This window comes from Sus scrofa, chromosome 3 (assembly GCF_000003025.6).
Source record: "Sus scrofa isolate TJ Tabasco breed Duroc chromosome 3, Sscrofa11.1, whole genome shotgun sequence".
NCBI lineage: Eukaryota > Metazoa > Chordata > Mammalia > Artiodactyla > Suidae > Sus > Sus scrofa.
The window spans coordinates 39,128,505-39,150,787 of NC_010445.4; the positions used below are offsets into that span (position 1 = coordinate 39,128,505).

General features: G+C 56.2%; 1 protein-coding gene across 1 annotated transcript; it reads right to left on the reverse strand.

Annotated features, from left to right (window-relative positions):
- Window positions 948-15,117, reverse strand: MMP25 (matrix metallopeptidase 25). The gene is made up of 10 exons (XM_005662216.3): window positions 13,362-15,117; window positions 12,820-12,952; window positions 10,974-11,109; window positions 10,607-10,899; window positions 5,332-5,508; window positions 5,168-5,252; window positions 4,923-5,005; window positions 4,463-4,615; window positions 4,131-4,388; window positions 948-4,000 (listed from the first exon to the last, which is right to left on the reverse strand). Exons 1-10 carry the CDS (start codon window positions 13,470-13,472, stop codon window positions 3,729-3,731), a joined length of 1,701 nt encoding a protein of 566 aa, XP_005662273.1. The 5' UTR covers window positions 13,473-15,117; the 3' UTR covers window positions 948-3,728.

Sequence of the window (22,283 nt, forward strand, 5' to 3'; positions counted from 1 at the left end):
GTGCCACCATCGTGGGCCCCAGAGGGACAGGCTTCTGAGACCCGCTTCCTGGGAGAAAGCCTGACTTGGGGTCACGCAACCTCCCCCCACCCCACCCCCACCAATGTCCCCTCCCCCTCAGGAGCCCACTTAGGGTCTGAAGCCCCCTTTCCACACCCAGGAGGCCCAGGTGGGAGGGAAGGGAGTGAGCTGCTCCTGTCTCAGCTGCCAGTCCGCTTTCCAGGGTTCGTCTAGGGAAGTCTGGCCCCCTGACACGTGGCACCCGGCTTTCCAGGTCTGTCTCACGAGGGCCACCATCAGGAGGTGAAACACACCATTTTGAGTTGCCTTGCAAACAAAACCATTTTCTTTTTCTTTCTTTTTTTTTTTTTGCTTTTTTAGGTGTAGCATGTGGAGGTTCCCAGGCTAGGGGTCAAACCGGAACTGCAGCGGCCAGAAGCTCACAGCAATGCTGGATCCTCAACCCACTGAGTGAGGCCAGGGATCGAACCCATGTCCTCACGGATGCTAGTCAGATTCGTTTCTGCTGCACCACAATAGGAACTGCCCAATTTGTCTATCCTGGACGTTTCATATAAATGGATCACGCAGTATCTGACCTTGTGCGTCTGGTGTCTTGCTCTCAGCAGTGTGTCCGGGTACCTGTGGATCCGTGTACAAGGCCTTCATTCCTTCTGTTATGGCTGCACGACGTCCCATGCCACGGATGGGGCGCATTTTATTTATCCATTCATCTGCTGATGGACATTTGTTTTTTTCCACTTTTCTTTTTTCTTTGGTTTTGCCCAAGGCATGCAGAATTTCTGGGGCCAGGGACCGAACCAGTGCCCCAGCAGTAGCAACCTCAGATCCTTAACCCACTGAGGCACTGGGAAATCCATCCCCCTTCTGGCTCTAATAAATAATGCTGATATTAACATACATGTACACAGTTCTGTGGGGCTGGCTTTTTTTTTTTTTTTCTCTTGAATGCCACCTAGGAGTGGACTGGCTCAGTCACATGGGAACTATGTTTTTCTGTTTGTTTGGTTTTTGGAATTTTTTTTTTTTTTTCTTTTTAGGGCTGCACCCATGGCATATGGAGGTTACCAGGCTAGGGGCCTAATCGGAGCTACAGCTGCTGGCCTACACCACAGCTCATGGCAACGGGGAATCCGAGCCACATCTGCGACCTACCACAGCCACAGCAACACCAGATCTGAGCCAGATCTGCGACCTACACCACAGCTCACGGCAATGCCGGATCCTTAACCCACTGAGCGAGGCCAGGGATCGAACCCGCAACCTCATGGTTCCTAGTCGGATTCCTTAACCACTGAGCCATGACGGGAACTCCCTTTCCCTATTTTCAATTGGTTTACTTGTCTTTTTATTAAGTTCTAAAAGAAGGCTGTATATTTTGTCAAGGAGTGTCTTATTAGATATATCATTTATAAACATTTGTCTCATTTTGTATCTTTTCACTTTTAAAGATTTTATTTCACTTATTATTATTATTTGGCTGGCCAAGGTATGCATATGTTCCGGGTCAAGGATCGAACCCGCGTCACAGCAGTGATCATGGCAGTTCCCTAACCCACTGAGCCACCAAGGAATCTCTCTTTTCACTTTTTTGATAGTATCTTTTGAAACACCAAAAGCTTCACATTTTGATTATGAGAATGTACTTATTGAAAAAAGAATGTAGGCATTCCCTTCATGGCTCAGTGGTTAACGAACCCCACCGGGAACCATGAGGTTGCGGGTTTGATCCCTGGCCTTGCTGTGTGGGTTAAGGATCCTGCATTGCCTGAGCTGTGGTGTAGGCTGCAGGTGTGGCTCAGATCCTGTGTGGCTGTGGCTATGGTGTAGGCCAGCGGCTGTAGCTCCACTTTGACCCAAGCCTGGGAACCTCCATATGCTGCAGGTATGGCCCTAAAAAGACAATAACAACAACAACAATAATAATAATAGTGTCATTGAACTTGCTGTGACATTTTGAGTAGCAGACTTAAGAAAGTCTTATAGGCGGGAGAAGCAGAGGTTTCCCTTGAGGCCCTGGAATGTCAAATGTCAAATGTCACACAGGATGCCCCCACTCCGGGCTCCCTCCACCCAGCTCTTGGGTTCCTCTTCCCTCTCATTCCCCTCCCCCCCCAGCTGGTGCCCGTCAAAGCTGGAGCCAACCTCTTCTGCAAAAACAGAGGGATTCAGCTCTGTCAAGTTCCTGCCACCAAATGTGACCCCAAATTCATGAGCGCTCAGAAGAAACAAAGGGCTTTCTCTTCCATCATTTTCATTGTTCTCCTGCTGGGTTACATAAGTCTTTATTTTTATTTGAGTTGAAATTTTTTTTGGCCCAAACCACAGCATATGGAAGTTCCCAGGCCAGGGAGCCAACCAGCACCACAGCAGTGACAGTTATGGATGCCTAATCCACTGAGCCACCCGGGAACTCCAGACAAGCCTTCAAAATACAACTTTCCTCCTCCTCATACTTGGAAAGGACCCTGGCAGAGGCCCTGATGGCTTTCTGGTGGCTTAGAAATCTCAGGTCCCAGCTGGGTGAAGACCCCTGGCTGTCGCCCTCCTACTGGTCATGCTGCCTGTGACCAAGGTGGGACACGTCCCCACTCGTCTCGGCTGAGGTTGGGTGACAACCCAAGAAGTGGCCAATACGTGACTCCACCCATGGGGGGACCGCTCTTTACCAAGGCCATCAGCTTGGCTCATAGAGTTTGTGAAGGTGGTACCTGGGACAGCGAACATGGCAGAGACACAGAAACGCCAGGACAAGGAGTCACGGAGCCAACAACCTGGCCGGTCAGGGCCACCCCTTCCAGGGCTTCAAAGGCAGATTCCTGCTCCCATCCCCAGAGGGAGGATTCAGGCTGAGGCCAAGGGGTCTTCACTCTCAAGGTCCCTGGCGCATTCTGATGCGGAAAAGTCCAAAAGCTGAGCTGAAGACACAGAATTCCGGGGGCAGTGGGGGGCAGTGAGGTGGCCCGGCTTCCACCCACTCTGCAGCCAGGACTGATGAGCAGGCAGTGACCCTGGAGCCAGGGAGTTCAGGAGGGAGGCGGCAGGGGCTCAGGTGTGCAGGCGGGGACCGGTGTGTTAGGGACAGGAGGGTGTCCTGTGGGATTCGGGCAGCTCTGGACCAGGGTGGTGACCAGAAAGAAAGGAGGTCCCTGGGGGCAGGATGGGGGCGTATCATCCACGTGGCCACTGGTGTCACCCAGGACCTGGGACACTGGCGCTCAGGGGCAGGCTCAGGGCGGGGTCTGGGGTCCCCACCAACGTGGCCTCGGCGCGAGCGTGATAGGTCAGAACAGCGGGTGGATGGCGGGGCTGGGGTTCAGCTTCCAGATCAGGCCTGTGCTGGAAAGACCCAAACACCCCGGAACAGCTGCTGCTGCCAGGCAGGACTAGGGAGGGCTACAGGGAGTCAGAGGGCTGAACTCTGGGCAGGGCTGGGTATTCCCGGAAAAGGAGTCCTGCGGCGTCCCAGCCGGGACAGAGTCCAGGTTGGGAACCTGGGGACAGGGAAGGAGCCGGCTCACAGGGAGCATTCAGTCCAAGGGCCAGCCCTTGGTCAACACCCTCGGGCGCCTCGGGCCTTAGCGCCATGCCTGCACCCAGCTCCGTCTGGTGGAGCTCTGCCCCAGGGCCCGAGGTTCCCACAGCCGCAGGCCGCCAGGGCCCGCGGGGGGCGATCCCGCCCCTCCCGCGCAGCGCCGGGTCCCCAGTCAGCCTAAGGCGGTGCCCCCCACCAGCAGGGGGAGAAGGGGCAGCAGGAGGGGCGCGGACAGCCGCCCCGGCCCCTGATTGATCTCGCACTGACAATCGCAGGCCCCAGGCTGAAGGGTGGCTTTGGGGGGCCTGGGGGCGCGGGGCCCGGCGCTGGGGGCGGGGCAGTCCAGCCACTTGGGACCCATGGGCTGCGGCGAGTCCGGCTCCGCCTTGACGCTGCCCTTGGGGAAGCGCCAGTAGTGGGCGCCCTTGAAGAAGTAGGTGTCGCCTGCGGGGAGGGAGCAGACGCTGCCGGGGGCGGGTCCAGGCCTGCCAGCCCCCCGCCCGCGCGCCGCCTCTCGCCCCTGCTCCCCGCAGCCCCGACCGACCCGGCCCCGCGCACGCGCGCGCGCTCGCACCTGTGTTGCTGACGGTGACATCGTCGGGGGCGTGCGGCGCCCCCTCCCAGAGGCTCAGGTCGCGCGGGTAGCCGGGGTCGGGGCTCGCCGCCGCCTCGTCGTAGCGCCAGTAGCGCTGGCCCCGGACCAGGTAGGTCTTCCCGTTGAGCGGCCAGGAGAACACGGCGTCCACCTGCTCTTGCGGGGGCAGCCCCAGCTCGGTGAGCGGCCGCGGGGCGCCCTCTAGCCGCCGGTCCTGGAACACCCAGAACTGCGGGCCTGCGGGGAGCGCGACCCCGTGAGCTGCGCGGCTCGCGCCAGGCCCCAGCGCCCCCAACCGGGCACCCGCTCACCGCTAAAGAGGAGGATCCGGCCGTCCGGGTGCCGGGCGTAGGCGGCCTGGATGACCTGCACCTGGGCGGGCAGCCCCTCCCAGAAGCGGTGGAGTCGGGCGGGCCGGGGAGACACCAGCTGGCCCGAGGGCTGCAGGCGCCAGAACCAGGGGCCTGCGGGGCAGAACGGGTGGGCGGGAGGGCATGGGAAGAGGCAGGAGGTCCTCTCTCCCTCGTCCTCACCCCCAGTCTGTGTGTGGGACACGGGGCTACGTCTCCCCTTCCACTCTGGGTGGGCAGGTCCATGTGGACGTCAAGGGTCCGGTGGCTCTAGGGCGACCAGCTGGTCCAAGACGTTCCCCTTTTTAGCCCTTAAAGTCCCGCATCCCTGGGGCTCCCACAGCCCCGCGGGGCGGGGGTGGTCACCCTGAGTGAGTAGGAAGCCTGCTTTATGGGGTCAGGGAGACCCGAAGTCACTCACCTTTGAAGAAGAAAGTTTCTCCGCGGATGTTGGCGATGGCGTCAAAATTGCCTTCGCAGCGGTCAGGAACGGGTTGCGAGGGGCTGGGGAGGAAAAGAGGGGTGAGCAGAGAAGGCAGGGGCTCCTCCTCCCTTTACTCAACCCTGTCGATGCCCTGCAAGGCGGGGGCTCTTACCATGCCCTTCTCCCCGCCGACACTGAGGTTGGGGAGCTGGCCCAGGACCACACAGCTGGAGGGGACTCACCTATCAGGGGGCAGGGCAGGGGGTGGGGGCGGAGTAGCCAGGGGTTTCCTTGTGGGCTTGTCATACGGGGTCTGGGGTGCTTTCCCTGTGGAGAGAGCGTTGGTGGGGTGTGGGTCCCCTGACCTGCTGCGGAGCCCCCAGGCAGGCACCCCCACTCCCTGTACCGTAGAGCTGCTGTAGGCCTTCGCGGTCGTCCTGGGACAGGCGGTACTCGGAGGGGTTGCCGACGGGGCCCTGGTAAAAGGGCCTCATGATGGAGCCGGGTGCCGAGGAGTGGCCCAGGCCGAGGGCATGGCCAAACTCGTGAACAGCCACTGCAAACAGGTCCGTCCCTTCGCCGTCTGGGGAGGGAGGGAGAACGGGCTGGGGCGGTCTCCCTGAGCCATTTGTCCCCTCCTATGTGGGTGCACTTATCAGGTAAATGTATTCCAGTAGCCTTGTTTGGTGGCGCAAGATGCCGGGGTGGGGTGCCAGGCTGGAAGGAGCCGAGGATCAGGGGAGGGAACGAGCCAGAGGTGACCGTGTGGACAGAGAAGAAGCAGCTTCACACTCACACGGCCTCTCCCCCAGGAAGCATTCTGGGGGAGCCTTGGGGTGTGTGCCGTTCTCTTCAGGGAGCCCCAGCCCTTGGAGTACCCCCTTCTCACAGCTCCAGTCTGTCCCCCCTGGCTCCTGGCCTCTCCTCACCCCTGCAGCCTTCATCTCAGAAGCTCCAGCAGGCACTCTGCAACCACAGCCCGCTGGCACCCACGCCCAGCCCAGCCTCTCTGACCACGGAAGCCTCTTCCTTGGGGACCCAGCCCAGGCGCCAGGACCGAGCCTCTCCACACTTCAAGCTGCTGGCCGAACACCAGCTCCTCAACAATTCATGGGCCAGTGAGAGGCCGAGAAGGGATAGAGGCAGCAAGAGAGGCCAGCAGCCCCCGGGGAGGCACGGATTTCCTGGGATGTTGGTTGATGATGTACTTTATGGAAATCTCTAGAGTGAGCAATGTCAAAAGGGCATTTATCAGAAATAACCTGGTGAACTGAAGAGCAAATTTCTTGCAGCCCCTAAAAGCCGCTAAATGAGAATGTAGGAGTCCCTGTTGCGGCTAGCATCCAAGAGGACACAGGCTCAATCCCTGGCCTCGCCAAGGATCCGGTGCTGCCGTGAGCTGTGGTGTAGGCTGCAGACTCAGCTTGGATCCCGCGTGGCTGTGGCTGAAGTGGAGGCCGGCAGCTCCAGCTCCCATTCAACCCCTAGCCTGGAAACCTCCATAGGCCATGGGTGTGGCCCTAAAAACACCAAAAAAAGAAAAAATAGATGGGAATCTAAGAATGAAATGAGTCAGAAGCAGAGCAGCAAATGTTTGCCATCATTTCTTTGCCACACACATTTGCCGCCCCCCACATCACGCAGATGGGGAGACTGAGGCACCAAGAGGTCAAGTTAACAGCATAGCTGGGATGGAGCTTGGACCTGGCTGCGCGGTCCTGCCTTCCGGCAGGGATCTCAGATGTCAGGGTCAACCTCGTAAGTACTGTGGGTTTCCCCGTTGCTCTGAGCGCTTTTTCTAAGAAACTGGAGGATGTCTGGTGCCTTCATCAGGTAGAGCTTTTTCATATCTCCCCCCACTTCCCCGCCTGGCTGCCTTTGGCCCCGCCCCTTCCTTGCACCCTTCTCACGCTACCAGTTGGGGAAATGACACCACTGCGTGGCGGATACAGCGCCTGAGATTCCGGGTGCCCTCGGCCCCTTCCTCTCATCCTTGGCCACGCAGGCCACTCCTGTGCGCTCTCGTTCAGCCCCCATTCCAGACTCACAGCCCCTCAAGTCACTACCTCACCCCAGCCCCAGCCCCCAGCTCCGCAATGGCAAATGCTGATAAATGCATTTCCGATTTCATCAAGACACGTTGTTGATGTAACCTGCAACTTCCTGAGCACAAAGGCCCAGCGCTTCATCACCACGTTTACCCTCGCCTCTCACCCCTGCCCTGCGGTCCTTTCCTCACTCACCTCCTCCAAGGATATCCTCGCATTCATGCATGCAAGGATCTATTCGTCCATCTGTCCATCCACGTGGGTGGCTGCATCCTGTGTGTCCATCCACTTCTGCATCCAGGCAGCCCCCATCCTTTTCTTTCCATTGGCTCATCCACTGCCCAGAGTGCTCAAGAAGCCTTCATCCTAAGACCCCCCCCCAACCTGTCTGCCCCCCCAGCCGCACCCCGCTCCCTCCCCAGCAAGGTCTCGGGCCAGTGGGCTATGCTCAGTCTCCTGTTTCTCAGCTCCTCTCATGCCGCTGTGGTCTGGGTTCCTCCCCCACCCATCAAGCCTGTGGGCCATTTTGTCCCCGGATGACCAGATCCAGGCATAAGTGACTTACTGGACTGATGTTCACTACGGCCCGCTTCCTCCTCCACTCTTGTTCTTGCTCATCTTTTGGCTTTTTCTCCATTTCCTTTCATTCCTTCTGTCCTCGCCTTAACAGCTGGCCACACCACAGCTCTGTCCACCATCTGCACACTTACATTCTTCTGGAACCTTTCCAATCCCCAGGTGCTACGACCCTCAAATCTGCCCCTAGGCCCTGTGCTGAAAGCTGTGGATGAATTACTCATTTAATCTGCAAAGGACTCTTCTTAGCCCCATTTCTCAGATGAGGAAACTGAGCACCTTGAGGTCCAGGCATATCTACATGTAGCAGGTGGAGGAACCCTGGCTCGAGTTCTGCAACTCGAGTCCTTTTTTTTTTTTTTTTTTTTTTTTTTTTGGTCTTTTTGCCTTTTCTGGGGCTGCTCCAGTGGCATATGGAGGTTCCCAGGCTAGGGGTCTAATCGGAGCTGTAGCCAGCAGCCTACACCAGGGCCACAGCAACAAGGGATCCAAGCCGCGTCTGCTACCTACACCACAGCTCACGGCAACACCAGATCTTTAACCCACTGAGCAAGGCCAGGGATCGAGCCCTCAACCTCATGGTTCCTAGTCGGATTCGTTAACCACTGAGCCACGATGAGAACTCCAATTCGAGTCCTTAAATGCAGCACTCCACAGGCTCCCTGATGCGTATGCGCGTATCTGCACCTCACCCAAATCCTCTACTGAGCCGGCGCGCCACCCTCCTGCCGCCCCCTCCCCGCCCAGCCTCCCAGTGGCTGGCAGCCAAGAGCTGATGCATCAGGGGCTTCTGGAAGAGCTGGGCCCCTTGCCTTCGGGCAGAACAGACCCCGTGGCACTATTTATGCTCCAGAGTTCCCGGCGGGGTCAGGCTCCTCTCCAGCCGAGACCACATCCTTGCTCAGCTTCTTTCCCCAGCGCTCTCCCGCTTCCCGTTCCCCTGAGAATGTGCCCTGAGAAACCACTGCACAAGAATTTCCCTCTCAAGCTCCACTTCTGGAGAAGCTGCCCTCCGTAGGAGGAATCCCAATTCTAGAGCAAGATCCTGGACCCCTAACATGCCACCTGCTCTGACCAGGCAACTAGCACTGCAGACACGGTTCCGTCCTGGACCCGCCCCTGCCTTCCCTCCGAGCCGGCGGCTCCCCCGCCCCACTCCCCACTGGCACAAAGGGACATCGTCCTCCAAGGGCCTGCCCAGTACCCAGGCCCCCCTGCTCCTCTGCCCCAGAATCTAGTCAGATGCCAATCTTTGCCCATCCTGATGAGACTTCCCTCCAAGCTGCCCACCCCCCCCCCCATCTCTCATCTGGACCCTTCTCAGGCAGCTTCCTGCCTCCCTGTCGCGGTCTTGCCCCCCCACCTCCATGGCAGCCAGTGGTATTTCTAGAATGCAGAAGCTTCCAGGCTCCCGTTGCCTCAGAATCCTGTTGTCCAGACCCCTCCCTCTGCTCTCCAAGGGCCCTCATGATATGAGACCTACCCTCCAACCTCTATCCTCCCCCTCCCAAGACCATTTTGTTTTTAGGGTCTTTTTAGGGCCCCACCCACGGCATATGGAGGTTCCCAGGCGAGGGGTTGAACTACACCCACCTGCGTCACAACCACAGCAATGCCAGAACCAAGCCACATCTGCAACCTACACCACAGCTCATGGCAATGCCAGATCCTTGACGCACTGAGCAGGGCCAGGGATCAAACCCGTATTCTCAAGGATAACTAGGTTCATTACTGCTAAGCCACCATGGGAACTCCTAACAGCCCACCCCTGACTCCCCTGGGCTCAGTTAGCTCACGGGCTTGTGCTTTCTATGTGTCCCCACCTCTGGGAGAGTGGACCTTGGGCACTGATGGGCACGCAGTGTATACGTGTGGAGCCAATAAAGTCACTGCTTCCAGGAAGTCCCCGTCAGTCAAGAGCTTTGGGTCAGCCTTCCTTTCAGCACCCCCAGGCTCGAGGACTTCCTCTGCTGTGATTCTTTGTAGTTGTGTCACCGTGTGTGGCAATTGCCAGTTTTCCTTCTTCTTTTTTTTTTTTTTTTTTTTTTTTTTTCCCAAGCCCACAGCATGCGGAAGTTCTGGGCCAGGGATGGAATCCTCGCCACAACAGTGATAATGCTGGATCCTTAACCCACTGAGCCACCAGGGAGCTCCCAGTTACTCATCTGACTCAGTTGCTGGCAGAGCTGTGGAGCTTCTTTTTTTTTGGCCCCTTTAAGTCCTCAGCTCCAGCTTGGAGCTGAGCTCCTGACAGGCTCTGTCGTGGGCAATTCTCTGTGTCAACTTGGCCAGACTATGGTGCCACATTGCTTCATCAAACACCAGTCTAGATGTTGTTAAGGAGGTGTTTTTGCAGATGTGATTAACATCTATATTCAGTTGCCCGTAAGTAGAGCACATTACCCTCCATACTGTGGTGGGCCTCATCTAATCAGTTGAACAAAAACTGAGGTTTCCTGGTGAAGAAATGCTGCCTCAATACCACAACATAGAAATCCTGCCTTGCTCTGCAGATCTCAGACTCAAAATCACACCGTCCAGTCTCCCCTGAATTTCCAGCCTGCAGGCCAGCGCTCCAGATTTGGGGCTTGGAAGCCTCTGCAATCCTGTGAGCCAGTTCCTTAAAATAAGCCACTTTACACCCCCCCCCCCCAGACACACTGGTTCTCTTTCTCTGGAGAAAGCCAACAGATCCTTCCACCAATGAGTGCAATTTAAACTGAATTCCCCCCCAACTTTTTTTTTGTCATTTTAGGGCTGCACCCGTGGCATATGGAGGTTCCCAGGCCAGGGGTCAAATCAGAGCTGTAGCCACCGGCCGACACCACAGCCACAGCGACGCCAGATCCAAGCCACCTCTGCAACCTCCACCATAGCTCACGGCAATGCCAGATCCTTAACCCACGAAGTGAGGCCAGGATTTGAACTTGTGTCCTCAAGGATGCTAGTCAGATTCGTTTCTGCAAAGCCTCAGTGGGAGCTCCTAAACTGACTTCTTCAGGGCAGACAGATCTGGGGAGAGGACCTCTCCGAAGAGGGGACATTGGGGGGTTATACCTTGAGCCCCAAAAGTCCAGGTCTCCTCATCGTCAAAGTGAGTGTCCCCAGAGATGGGGTGCTCCCCAGGGAAGAAGGCGTGGGCCAGGGTGCCACCCTGCCCGTCGAAGGGGTAGCTGTCCTGGTGGTAGGCCCGGGCGAAGTCAACGATGATGTCAGGCTCCGCAGGGCTCTCAGAACCCACCTCCCGGAATGTGAGGCCCGACTCGAGGCCCCAGGCAGCCAGGGCGTGGTGCAGGAGGCTCCGCACCGTGTCCGGGCTCAGTGCTGAGCCCCTCGGGAAGGAGAGCACCCTGGGGGAGAGGAGTGGGCAGTGAGCGGGGGTCCAGCAGGCTGGCCTGGGGCGAGAGAGGGCGCCAGGACCTACCTCCACGTCAGGGTTCGCTTCTTCCACACGCTCCCGCTCAGCGCGTACCGGCGCCGCCGCCTGACCAGCCCCGCCACCCCCAGCACGTCGGGCAGGGAGCAGCGGGGCTTATGCATGGTGGCCACTGTCAGGGGGTCTGTGGGAGAGGGTGTGGCAGAGGCGAGTCAGCAGGAGGGACCAGCGACCTTTCTGCAGGGGGGAGACCAGGTCTCTGAGAGCTTCAAAAACTTGCCCAAGACCCCACAGCTTGGATTCAAACACAGGCAGTTGGATTCTGTTTCGGGGGGGGGGGGGGTTGTCTTTTTTTTTAGGGCCACACCCACGGCATATGGAGGTTCCCAGGCTGGGGGTCGAATCGGAGCTACAGCTGCTGGCCTCCACCACAGCCACAGCAACGCAGGATCCGAGCCGCTTCTGCCATCTACACCCCAGCTCACGGTAACGCTGGCTCCTTAACCCACTGAGCGAGGCCAGGGATCAAACCTGCCACCTCATGGTTCCTACTCAGATTCCTTTCTGCTGGGCCATGACGGGAACTCTGGCAGTTGGGTTCTGGAAGCCAGCTCAGACCAGGCCAGGCTTCTGTCCTTCTGGTTGGTATCACCCTCTCTGCACCTGGCCTTGGACGGACCGGCTCCCTCTAGGAGCTGCTCAGGGTCACAGGCCAAGATTTGGACATCCTGCTTCCCTGAGCCCTGGCAGAGGAACCCTGGGGATGCTGGGAGAAGACCTCTCTTTGAGGCTGGAACCCCCTGGGGGGTTGCCCATGGACCCCTCACCCTAGCTCCTGAGTCCCCATCACATCTGGATGAAGCTCCAAGCCCCCAGACCAGCCGGGGGTCCAGTCCCTGTGGCAGGCCCCTTCCAGGTCAGAGCTCCTGGAATCCACTCCCCCCCACCCATGTCTGGTCTTTAAATGAAGGTCACATGTCACCTCCCTGGCTGAGGTGGTGGACAGGAAGAAAGGGCCCTGCCTGGCCTCCAGGAGCCTCCATTTCTCTCTTCCTCTCACTTAACCCAGTGGACGAGCCCCTCAGCTCCACCTCCAAATATACACCCTGGATTCAGCTGCTTCTCATCACATCCTCACCTGGACGCTACCTGCCTCCTTCCTGGTCTCTGGGCTCCCCACCCTCCATTCCCCACCAGCAAGCAGAGGAAGCTAAAAATTGCAAGTCAGATCGCATTGCTGCCCTCCTTCACACCCTCTCTGGTTTCTTATCGCACTTGAAATCAGACCCAAATACCTTTTAAGGCCCTCTGATCAGGCTCTTGCTTAGCTCTTCAGTCCTACTCTCATTACAGGCATGCAAGCCTATGTCTACCACAGGGCCTTTGCACTTGCCTGGGATGCTCTTCTCCCCCATCTCCTATGTCTGGTTTCTCCTCTCTGGGTCCTACGAATTCTTCAAGTTATATGAGCTTCTCCCAACTCATGGGACATCTTTCAGGGGCCAGCCCTGACCAGACCAGCTAATTGAGTGGCATTGGCATTTCATTTGCTTCAAAATACCACTATATGAGGTCGGTCTGCATATTTCTATTCTTGATCTGTGTGTGTCTCTAGAATGTTCGCTCCATGAGAGCAAGGACCCCACCGACCTCGCTCACCGCTACACCACTGGAGCCTGAAACGCCCTTGCATATGCCATTTCGCAAAGAAGAGATTCCTAATAAGGATTTATTTAAAAAGGAATGTCTTCGAACCTTCTGAGTGGGGGCCTGAGGTCAGCATTTTCCTAGCACTAGGGATACATTTGGAGGTTTAGAAAGTGCAGGAAATAATGGTCAGGCTGGGTTGTAGCGGCAGGGCTGGGGGGGGAGGGTGGGATTGGGGGCCACATACCCAGGAGGCCTGTCTCAGGCAGTCCCGCAAACCTCTGCATGACCTTGATCGCCGTCCTCAGCTTTGCGGGGCTCTGCAGCTGGGCCTGGGCAGGGTGAGGAGGCGGCAGGTACCCATAGCGGGTGAGCCAGTCCTAGACCCCGGGAGGGAACAGAGGAAGCAAGGAGGGTCAGAGAGATGGGACTCCCTTCCCACCACCAGCCTGGAAGCCCCACCTCTCGCCAGGCACGGAAAACCCAGGGTCTCCAGCCCTGCTAGTTCCCCATCTGAAGGTCAAGGCCCTCCAGGCCTGAGTTTACCGTTCTTCATTTGGACCCAAGAGTCCCCGCCTCCCCACTCCAGCCCCTTTCCAGATCTCCAAACTCGGGTGCCAAATCTCCGGACGGATCCAAGAATTGGGGCTCACTCACGGTCCCCATCCCTGTTCCCTCTGGATCTCTAAAACTGCCCCCAGCATCCTCTGAACCCAGGAGTCCAGGCCCCAGCTTCCCTCTCCCGGGCCCCCCTGCAGATCCCAGGAGCCCACGGACCCCGGGACTCACCACGCCCAGGCTCACGTCCTGCGCAGAGGGCTCCCGGGCTCGCGCGGCCGGCGGTGGCGGCAGCAGCAGCAGCAGCAGCAGCAGGAGCAGCAGCGCCTGGAGCCGGAGCATGGCGAGCTCCTGCCTGGGCAGCCGGCGGGGATTGAGGAGACCCGACCCGCACCGCCCTGGGGATCTAGGGGAGGCCCGGAGAGGCTCAGGGAACCCGGTGCGGGGTATGAAGGGGTGGACAAGAGGATGCGGGGTCGCGCGGGAGTCCGAGGCCCTGGAAGGCACGGTGCGGGGGACCCGGGGCGTCCAGCGGAGGGCCGGGAGACTTGAGAAGGCGTGGGAAGGGGGAGGAGGTGTGCGTTCCGGGGCCCCGGCGGCGGCGGCGGCCTTTCGGGGGCGCGGGCCCGTCCCGTCCTCGCAGGCAGCCCCTTCCCTGCCCCGGACCAGCAGACCGGGCGGGGCGGGGCTGGGCGGGGCAGGTACACCCGGCAAAGCAGCCACGGGGCAGCGGGGGGCGGGGTTGGGGATGGGGAAGGGCCCGATCTTCGGTCATCCAGTGAGACGGGGCGGACCGGGAGGTGGCTCAGTTCCCCGCCCGAACCCAGGGACTCTCTTCCGAGCCCTTGAGAGAACGCGGGGCACGGCTCCGGGTTACGGCTGCAAGTTTCTCTTCCTAAATCCCGGCGGGACTCCCCGGATCGCCGCTAGCTTCTGCTTTTCGCGGATCCCGGCGGCCAGGTCCGGGGGAGGAGCTGCAACGGGTCCTCCCCTTCCCCCAGCCGCCCTGGGCGGAGACCCCAGGCCGCGCGGCCGGCGAAGCGCGGAGGGGTTTCTGGACAGCGGGAGGTTGGGGCGCTTCCCTCGCGGTGGAGCCGCGACGAGCCCCTCGCGCATCTCCCCCGCGTGTGCGCGAGGGTGGCTCCCTGTGGTCCCCGAATTCATTCCCCCCACCACGCGGGCAGCGCGGTCTCTGCCTCCTGCAAGGTGGTCCTGGCTTCTCTAGATCCCAGGCCCGGAGGCTTCTCCGGGACCGCGCCCCCTCTCGGCAGGTACTAGGCACTTAAAACCCACTGACGTCCTCGCCGAAGCAAGGGCGCCTACCCGCCGCCAGGAGGGCAGGGTGGGGGAGGCGGGGGAGCGGCACGAGATCCGGGAGGCAGAGACTCGGAGACGCGCAGAGCCGCCCCTCACACCCCGGGGGGAGCCGGGGGCTGGGAGGCCCGGCAGCTGGAGGAGGAGGAGGAAGATGGGGGTGGACTTCCTGGCGAGGGGCGGGGGGCAGCGACGGGACCCCCTGTGTGTTTCAAGCAAAACAAACAGTGAGCAGGATGAGCAAGCTAGAGACGCAAACTAAACCACGGAGATCCTGTGCTAGTTTGCTGGCGCCGCCACAACAAACCCCCACGGACCGACCGGGGACGTGAACAACAGAAAGGCACTTCCTCCTCACAGCTCTGGAGGCGGCAAGTCCAAAATCAAGGAGCCTTTTCAAGGCCTCGCTCCTCGCCACGCAGGTGGCTGTTTTGTCCCTGTGTCCTCGCATGGGCTTTCCTCTGTGCCCTTTTACGACTGGCTGAGGGCCCGCACTAAGGGCCTCATTTTACCTGGATCACTTCTTGAAAGGTCCCGTCTCCAAATACAGCCACTTCCGAGGCGCTGGAGGCCAGCGCGTCAACAAAGGGATTTAGGAACACAGTTCCGTCCCTAAGAATCCCGTTTGCAATAAAAATGTCCACTCCTCCTCCTCCTGGTGTTTTTCCTTTCCTTTTTTTTTTTTTTTTTTTTTTTTTTTTTTGGCTTTTTGTCTTTTCTAGGGCTGCTCCCGCGGCATATAGAGGTTCCCAGGCTAGGGGTCTAATCCAAGCTGTGTCTGCGACCTACACCACAGCTCATGGCAATGCCAGATCCTAAACCCACTGAGCAAGACCAGGGATCGAACCCGCCGCCTCATGGTTCCTAGTCGGATTCATTAACCACTGAGCCACGAGGGGAACTCCTGTTTTTCCTTTACTTTCACACCACGACCACACTCATCATTTTTTTCTTTTTTTTTTTTTGGTTACACCCCTTCCCCCATGGGAAGTCCCATGGGCCAGGCAGGGATTGAACCCGCGGCCACAGCAGTAATCAGAACCACAGCAGTGACAGTGCTGGGGTCCTTGACCCTCTGTGCCACTAGGGAACTCCAACCACTGGACATTTCTGACACCAGACATGTGTTTTTGTCTTTCCCCGTAGCAGGCTGTCCTCTGAGACACCAGCCGTCAATCCTTCCATCATGGCTAGGAAAAGAGCATGCAGTTTAGCCCACCAGAATGATCCGTTTTACCCTCTTCCATCAGAGTGGTGGCCTTCCGCTCACCTCGGAACTGCTGTCTACAAATCGAGCAGCCCTTTCTTGGCCAGTTAAGAGCTGTTTCTAGGGCGCTCACTGCCCAAGTGGTGGAATCCAGCAGCTGCTCACACAGGGCTCAGAGAGAGACTCCTTACTCGTCGTGAGGATCTCCCAGGCAGCACCGTCCTCTAAAAACCATTCCCATTTGATTATGGAACTCCGCTGGGCTCGGCCATCCCAGTAGAGTCATTCTCTGACATCACCCTAGACACCATGGGTATTTCAGGTTTTAAGATCACTTTACGCCCTTCAGTCCTTGGGGGAGCTTCACCTGACTGCTGGTAACCAGCGGATGAACCTGGAAACGCTCTAGTTCAAAGTCCCAGCAGTCATCGCTAGGGGGCGCTCACGGGCTCTTGCCCTAAGCCTACGTCCACACTCCATGCAGGACTACGGCACACAGAATTTGCCCCCCAGCACCCCACATTTCTATCGCAGCCTGTGCAGGCTCCAGCAATCTTACTGGTTCCCGGTTAGCACCTCCCAGGAACACTGTCTGAACGGCGGTTTTGCAAGCCTGGCTTGCAGCACTGGTTAGAGAAACAGTCCCCAGTCAGAGTCAGTCCCCAGGATGGCAGGCGGGCAAGAGGCACGACCGCTTGACATAAAGCCTTTTAAACAAACACTCCAGCTTCCACACTCTCATGAAGTCTGGCACCTTTACATTCTGCTCTATCAATCCAGTGGCAGCCAAGTCAGGGCTTCCCCCATGGGTCCTGGTACCATGCCGCGTGGGCTCCTTTCCCAAGGAGTCCCAGGAACTTCCTGTCTTGACCCTGTTTCACTGACTCCTGTGCAAAAGGCCTTGGATCGGAGAAGATTCTGGGAAGATGGTGACGTAACAAGCATGAGGGATCTGTTTCCCCACCCGGATAACAACTGCAAAAAAAGAAAAAAAAAAGAAAAGAGTTCCTGTCGTGGCGCAGCAGAAACGAACCTGGCTAGGAACCATGAGGTTGCAGGTTCCATCCCTGGCCTCCCTCAGTGGGTTCAGGATCCGGCGTTGCTGTGAGCTGGGATGTAGACCGGCAGCTGTAGCTCCGATTAGATCCCCTAGCCTGGGAACCTCCATAGGCCGTGGGTGTGGCCCTAAAAAGACAAAAAAATAAATAAACAAAAACAATATTCAAAAACAACCAGCAAACCCGGGGGAAGGGGAGAACCTGATTTCCAGAGTTGCCTCATTATTAGATTCAAAGGTCCCGTGTTCAACAAAAGATCAGAAGCACACAAAGAAACAGGAAACATGGCCAGTTCAAAGCAAAAAAACACATCGACAGAAACTGCCCTGAAAAAGACTTGCAGGTGGACAAACACAGTATGATGGCGCTTGCGGGAGGTACTTAGCCAAACTCACAGCAAGTGAAGTGGGGACCGCTGGGAGCAGGGTGGAGAGAAGGGGTGGTTTGGGTTTAAAGGGAACAAAGTTTCCATTTTACAGCTCAGAAGAGTTAAGGGAATGGTGGTGGAGGTGGTTTCCGCCCAGCATTATGAATGTATGTAACACTACCCACCTGCACCCTGAAAGAGAAGTGAGATGGTAAATTTTATATATGTCTATTTTACCACAATAAGACAAAAAGTAATGTGGGAAGCAAAAAAGAAGCCCATCCAGGAAAAAAAAAAAGTAGATCACACTATGTGATTTACTTTTTTTTTTTTGCTATTGAGGGCTGCACCTGCGGCATAGGCAGGTTCCCAGGCTAAGGGTCCAAACGGAGCTGCAGCTGTGAGCCTACACCACAGCCACAACACAGGATCCAAGCCATATCTGTGACCTATACCACAGCTCACCTCAACACCAGATCCTTAATCCACTGAGCGAGGCCGGGGATCAAACCTTCGTCCTCATGGATGCTCATCCCATTCGTTAACTGCTGAGCCACAGCAGGAGCTCCTCCATTTATATTTAGCAAATGCAAAATTTGCAAGATACAGTGACAGACGTGGATTCATGGTTGCCTGAACCATGGGGGAGGCAGGAGGAACTGTCCCCAAGGCGAACCCTGGGCCCCCCCCAAGCATGAAGTCCCCTCCAGGTCACCTGCCTCTTGTTTATAGAAAAGCTGAAGTCTCCAAAGTCCCCCTGGGGTCACAAAAGATCGGGCTCAAGCAGTTAATGATTAGGACAGGAGAGCCACAGCCTTTCAGCGTCTGATGCACGTTCCCAAATTGTCTCACAGACACCATAACTGCCCCCCGGAGTTCCCTTGTGGTGCAGCGGGTTAAGGATTCAGCATTGTCGCTGCGGCAGCTCAGCTCACTGCTGTGGTGTGGGTTCGAACCCTGACCTGGGAACTTCCACATGCCACAGGCGGGGTAAAAAAAAAAAACAAAAAAAACCAAAAAAACCAAAAAAAACATCAAGGGAGTTCCTGTTTTGGTCCAGCGGAAACAAATCTGATGAGGATGCACGAAGGTGTGGGACTGATCCCTGACCTCGCTCAGTGGGTCAGGGATCTGGCATTGCCGTGACTGTGGTGTAAGTTGCAGATGCAGCTAGGATCCCGTGTTGCTGAGGCTGTGGTGTAGGCCAGCAGCTGTGGCTCCGATTCGACCCCTAGCCTGAGAACTTCCATATGCCATAGGTGCAGCCCTAAAAAGCCAAAAGGAAAAAAGAAGGAAAAAAATCATCAAGTCATGTACTTTGTTTTTTGGCCTCGTCCACGGCATGCGCAAGTTCCCAGACCAGGGATCGATCCAGGCCATGGCGGTTACCTGAGCCACAGCAAGAACTCCTTATTCATCCAATTTTTCAGTAACCAGCTCAAGATTTCCAGGAGCCAGGGCCATTCTAGCAAATCCCACCTCACTGACACCAACTTCATGTAAAGCTCACGTCTCCTGGCCTGCCTATGCGGGGATTTTAGGAGTTTTGTACCAGGAACTGAGGGCAGAGACTAATACTTTTTTTCCCCTATTATTTCACACCATGTCTCATCCGATTGGCAAAATTAGGAATGCTGACACTGCTAAGTATCGACCAGTTATGGACCAGATGAAACTCATGCTCTGCGGAATGGAGCGTTTCAGAGTTGCTCCATGATGGGTTCAACCCACACAAAATCTGTTTCAGGTTCGAAGAGTGAGGGGGCCACACATACCAAGAGGATATACTGAGATGAATGACACGCATAATAACGCTTCCTGCAGGGAGCCTGGCAGGTTCCCAAGCAGATCTGAAGTGGCTTGAGAGAGCATGGAGGGCCTTTCACTGTGGCCAGGGTGGGGAGGCTGGACTGAGAGCCGCTCCACCCTGGCCAGGCCTTTCCTGAATTAAATTTCCCGCCTAGGAGTGCCCGTCGTGGCTCAGGGGAAACAAATCTGACCAGCATCCATGAGGATGCAGGTTCGATCCCTGGCCTCGCTCAGTGGGTTAAGGATCTGGTGCTGCTGTGAGTTGTGGTGTAGGTTGCAGTCGTGGCTCGGATCCTGCGTTGCTGTGGCTATGGTGTAGGCAAGCAGGTACAGCTTCAATTTGACCCCTAGCCTGGGAACTTCCATATGCTTTGGGTGCAGCCTTCAAAAGACAAAAAAAAAAAAAAAAAAAATTCCCTCCTATGCCAGGAAGAGAGCAGCAGGGTTATCTAATCAGCTTGCCCAGGCCTGGGACACAAGAGGGAAGAGAGACCCCTGGGGCCTTCAGGCTGTCAGCAAACATTAAATATGGAGTGGGGGTGGGGGGGACTTCCCCTTCCTGCTCAGCAGAAATGAACCCAACTAGTATCCATGAGAATGCGGGTTTGATCCCTGGCCTCGCTCAGTGGGTTAAGGATCTGGTGTTGCCATGAGCTGCAGTGTAGGTCACAGATGAGGCTCAGATCCCGATTTGCTGTGGCTGTGGCGAAGGCTAGCAGCTGCAGCTCCGATTTGACTCCTAGTCTGGGAGCTTTCATATGCCTCAGGTACAGCCCTGAAAAGACAAAAAAAGGAGAAAAAAAAAAAAAACTGAGTTAGGGAGTTCCCTGGTGGCTCAATGGGTTAAGGATTGGGTGTTGTCACTGCTGCGGCTGGATCGAGGCTGTGGCGTGGGTTTGATCGCTGGCCTGGGAACTTCCACTTGCCATGGGTGTGGCAAAAAAAAAAAATGGAGCTGAGATTTTTATTACAGAGTGTACATTGAAACCACCCCTTTGGAAACCAGTTTGGTGATATTTAGTAAATCCAAAGAGCCTAACCCCTGAGAGAGATAAAAGATAGCTGCAAATTCTTTTCTCCTCCTGTGGAGAAGTGGAATCTGCTTCTTTCCCCCTGAACCTATGCTGACCTCAGTGAGGCTTCTGGGAACTTCAAAGCTGAGTCTTTTTTTTTTTTTTTTTTTTTTGGTCGTTTTAGGGCTGCGCCCATGGCATATGGAGGTGTCCAGGCTAGGGGTCGAATTGGAGCTGCAGCTGTAGGCCTACACCACAGCCACAGCAGCAAAGGATCCTCAGCCCACTGAGTGGGGCCAGGGATCGAACCTGTGTCCTCATGGATACTAATCAGGTTTGTTTCCACTGAGCCACGACAGGAACTCTAAGGCTGAGTCTTTTTTTTTTTTTTTTTTTTTGTCTTTTTGCCATTTCTGGGGCTGCTTGCGTGGCATATGGAGGTTCCCAGGCTAGGGGTTGAATCAGAGCTGTAGCCACCGGCCTACGCCAGAGCCACAGAAACGCGGGATCCGAGCCACATCTACGACCTAGACCACAGCTCACGGCAACACGGGCTCCTTAACCTACTGAGCAAGGCCAGAGATTGAACCCTCAACCTCATGGTTCCTAGTCGGATTCGTTAACCACTGAGCCACGCCGGGAACTCCTAAGGCTGAGTCTTAAGGCAGCTTCTGCCCAGGCTTCTTGGAACCTGCCACGTGAGAAGTCCGGGAGAGCCTGTGAGGAAATGCAGGCAGCCACATGCAGAGGCTGCATAGGCAGGAAATGTTATCTGGCCCCGCCGATGCAGCCCTCCAGCCCCGGGCACTGTGTACCTGCGGCTGCATGAGATCCCGGCCGAATCCAGCCAAGCCCCCGGACTCTAATTGTTGTTTTAAGCCCTACGTGGAGGGATAGGTACTACCCAGCTAGAGATTGCTGGAACATCTGCCCCGACACACACACACACACACCCTGATTCCACTTCTATGATAGCATAGAATTTCCACCCAAGTGTCCATGGAGATGTGTGTACAAGATGCGCATTAGAAAAGTGTTTATCACATTGAAGAAGTGCCAAGAGACTAAGCGTTCACTGACAGGCGAGGGGAGAAAGGACCTGGCCATAAACACCGGCTGAAATACCTTACAGCTGTCAGGAGCAAAGAAATCTAAATACATCATCCTGGGTGAGTCTCGGAAACATTTCGGAAAACAGCTGCATGGATTCTTCCCCCCAAAGTCAATGTCCCGAAAGACATAAAGACAAAAAGAAAACCAATCTATACATATCTATAGCCGAATCACTGGATGTTTTGGTTTTTGTTTTTTACGGTACCTGCAGCACGTGTGGAAGTTCCCAGGCCAGGGATTGAACCTACACCGAAGTTGCCACCTGCACCCCAGCTGCGGCAACCTCCGACACTTAACCCACTGTGCCACAAGGGAACTTTCACGCATCATTTTGTTGTACAGAAATTAAAACAGCCTTGTAAATGAACTATAGGGCAATAAAGCTTTTTAAAACATGCAGAAAAACAAAACGAAAGCAAGGGAGGGTTTTGCATCCGAGGCATGTGGAAGTTTCTGGGCCAGAGATGGAACCCACACCACTGCAGCAGCAACAATGCCAGATCCTTAACCGCTAGGCCACCAGGGAACTCCAAGCGGAGGGTTTTTGATTAAACGACACTAGAGAGGATGTTCGGTTGGTCACATGTGATAATGGTACATGACTATGTGAGGAAGTGACTGTGTCCTCAGGAGATGCAAACGGAAGCCGTCAAGGGTTTAGCAAAATCTGTGCACGTGTGGTCCTGAGAGAGAGAAAGCAATCGTGGCCAAACATCCGGCATCGTGAGCCTCAGTTCATGGAAGGTATTCGTGTCGTTTTTCTGGCAACTTGCCTTCAGATTTGAAAATTCTCTGCCCTGCTGGCTGATTTCACTGCTAAGTACAGCCTGGTTGACTCTCTGACTCTGGGCAGCGTTATGCTGAGTCAGGGCAGCCAGGCACCAAAGATTTTACCTAATTCCATTTAGAGAACATTCTGGAAGAGGCAAATACAAATACTGACAGAAAGCAGATCAGTGGTTGCCAAGTCATAAGATATGGGGAAGGAGCCTGAGGCACGTTCTGGGTGATGGACCCGGGAGCCAGGAGAGCAGCGTGGCACAGATGCCACTGTCAGAGGTTCTGGAAGCACCCAGCCCTGCACACAGCTGTTTTCGGACGTCTGGCCCCAGGACTCTGAAGCAATACATGTGTGAGGCAGCCTTGGGAAATGACTACCTACCTCGATAAAGCCAGTTCTTTTTTAAGTCGGAGAAAACCCTGAAAATATCAGGTTAAATGACAAGAGCAAGTTACCAAACAATGTATTCAGTGTAAAATATTTTATACAAG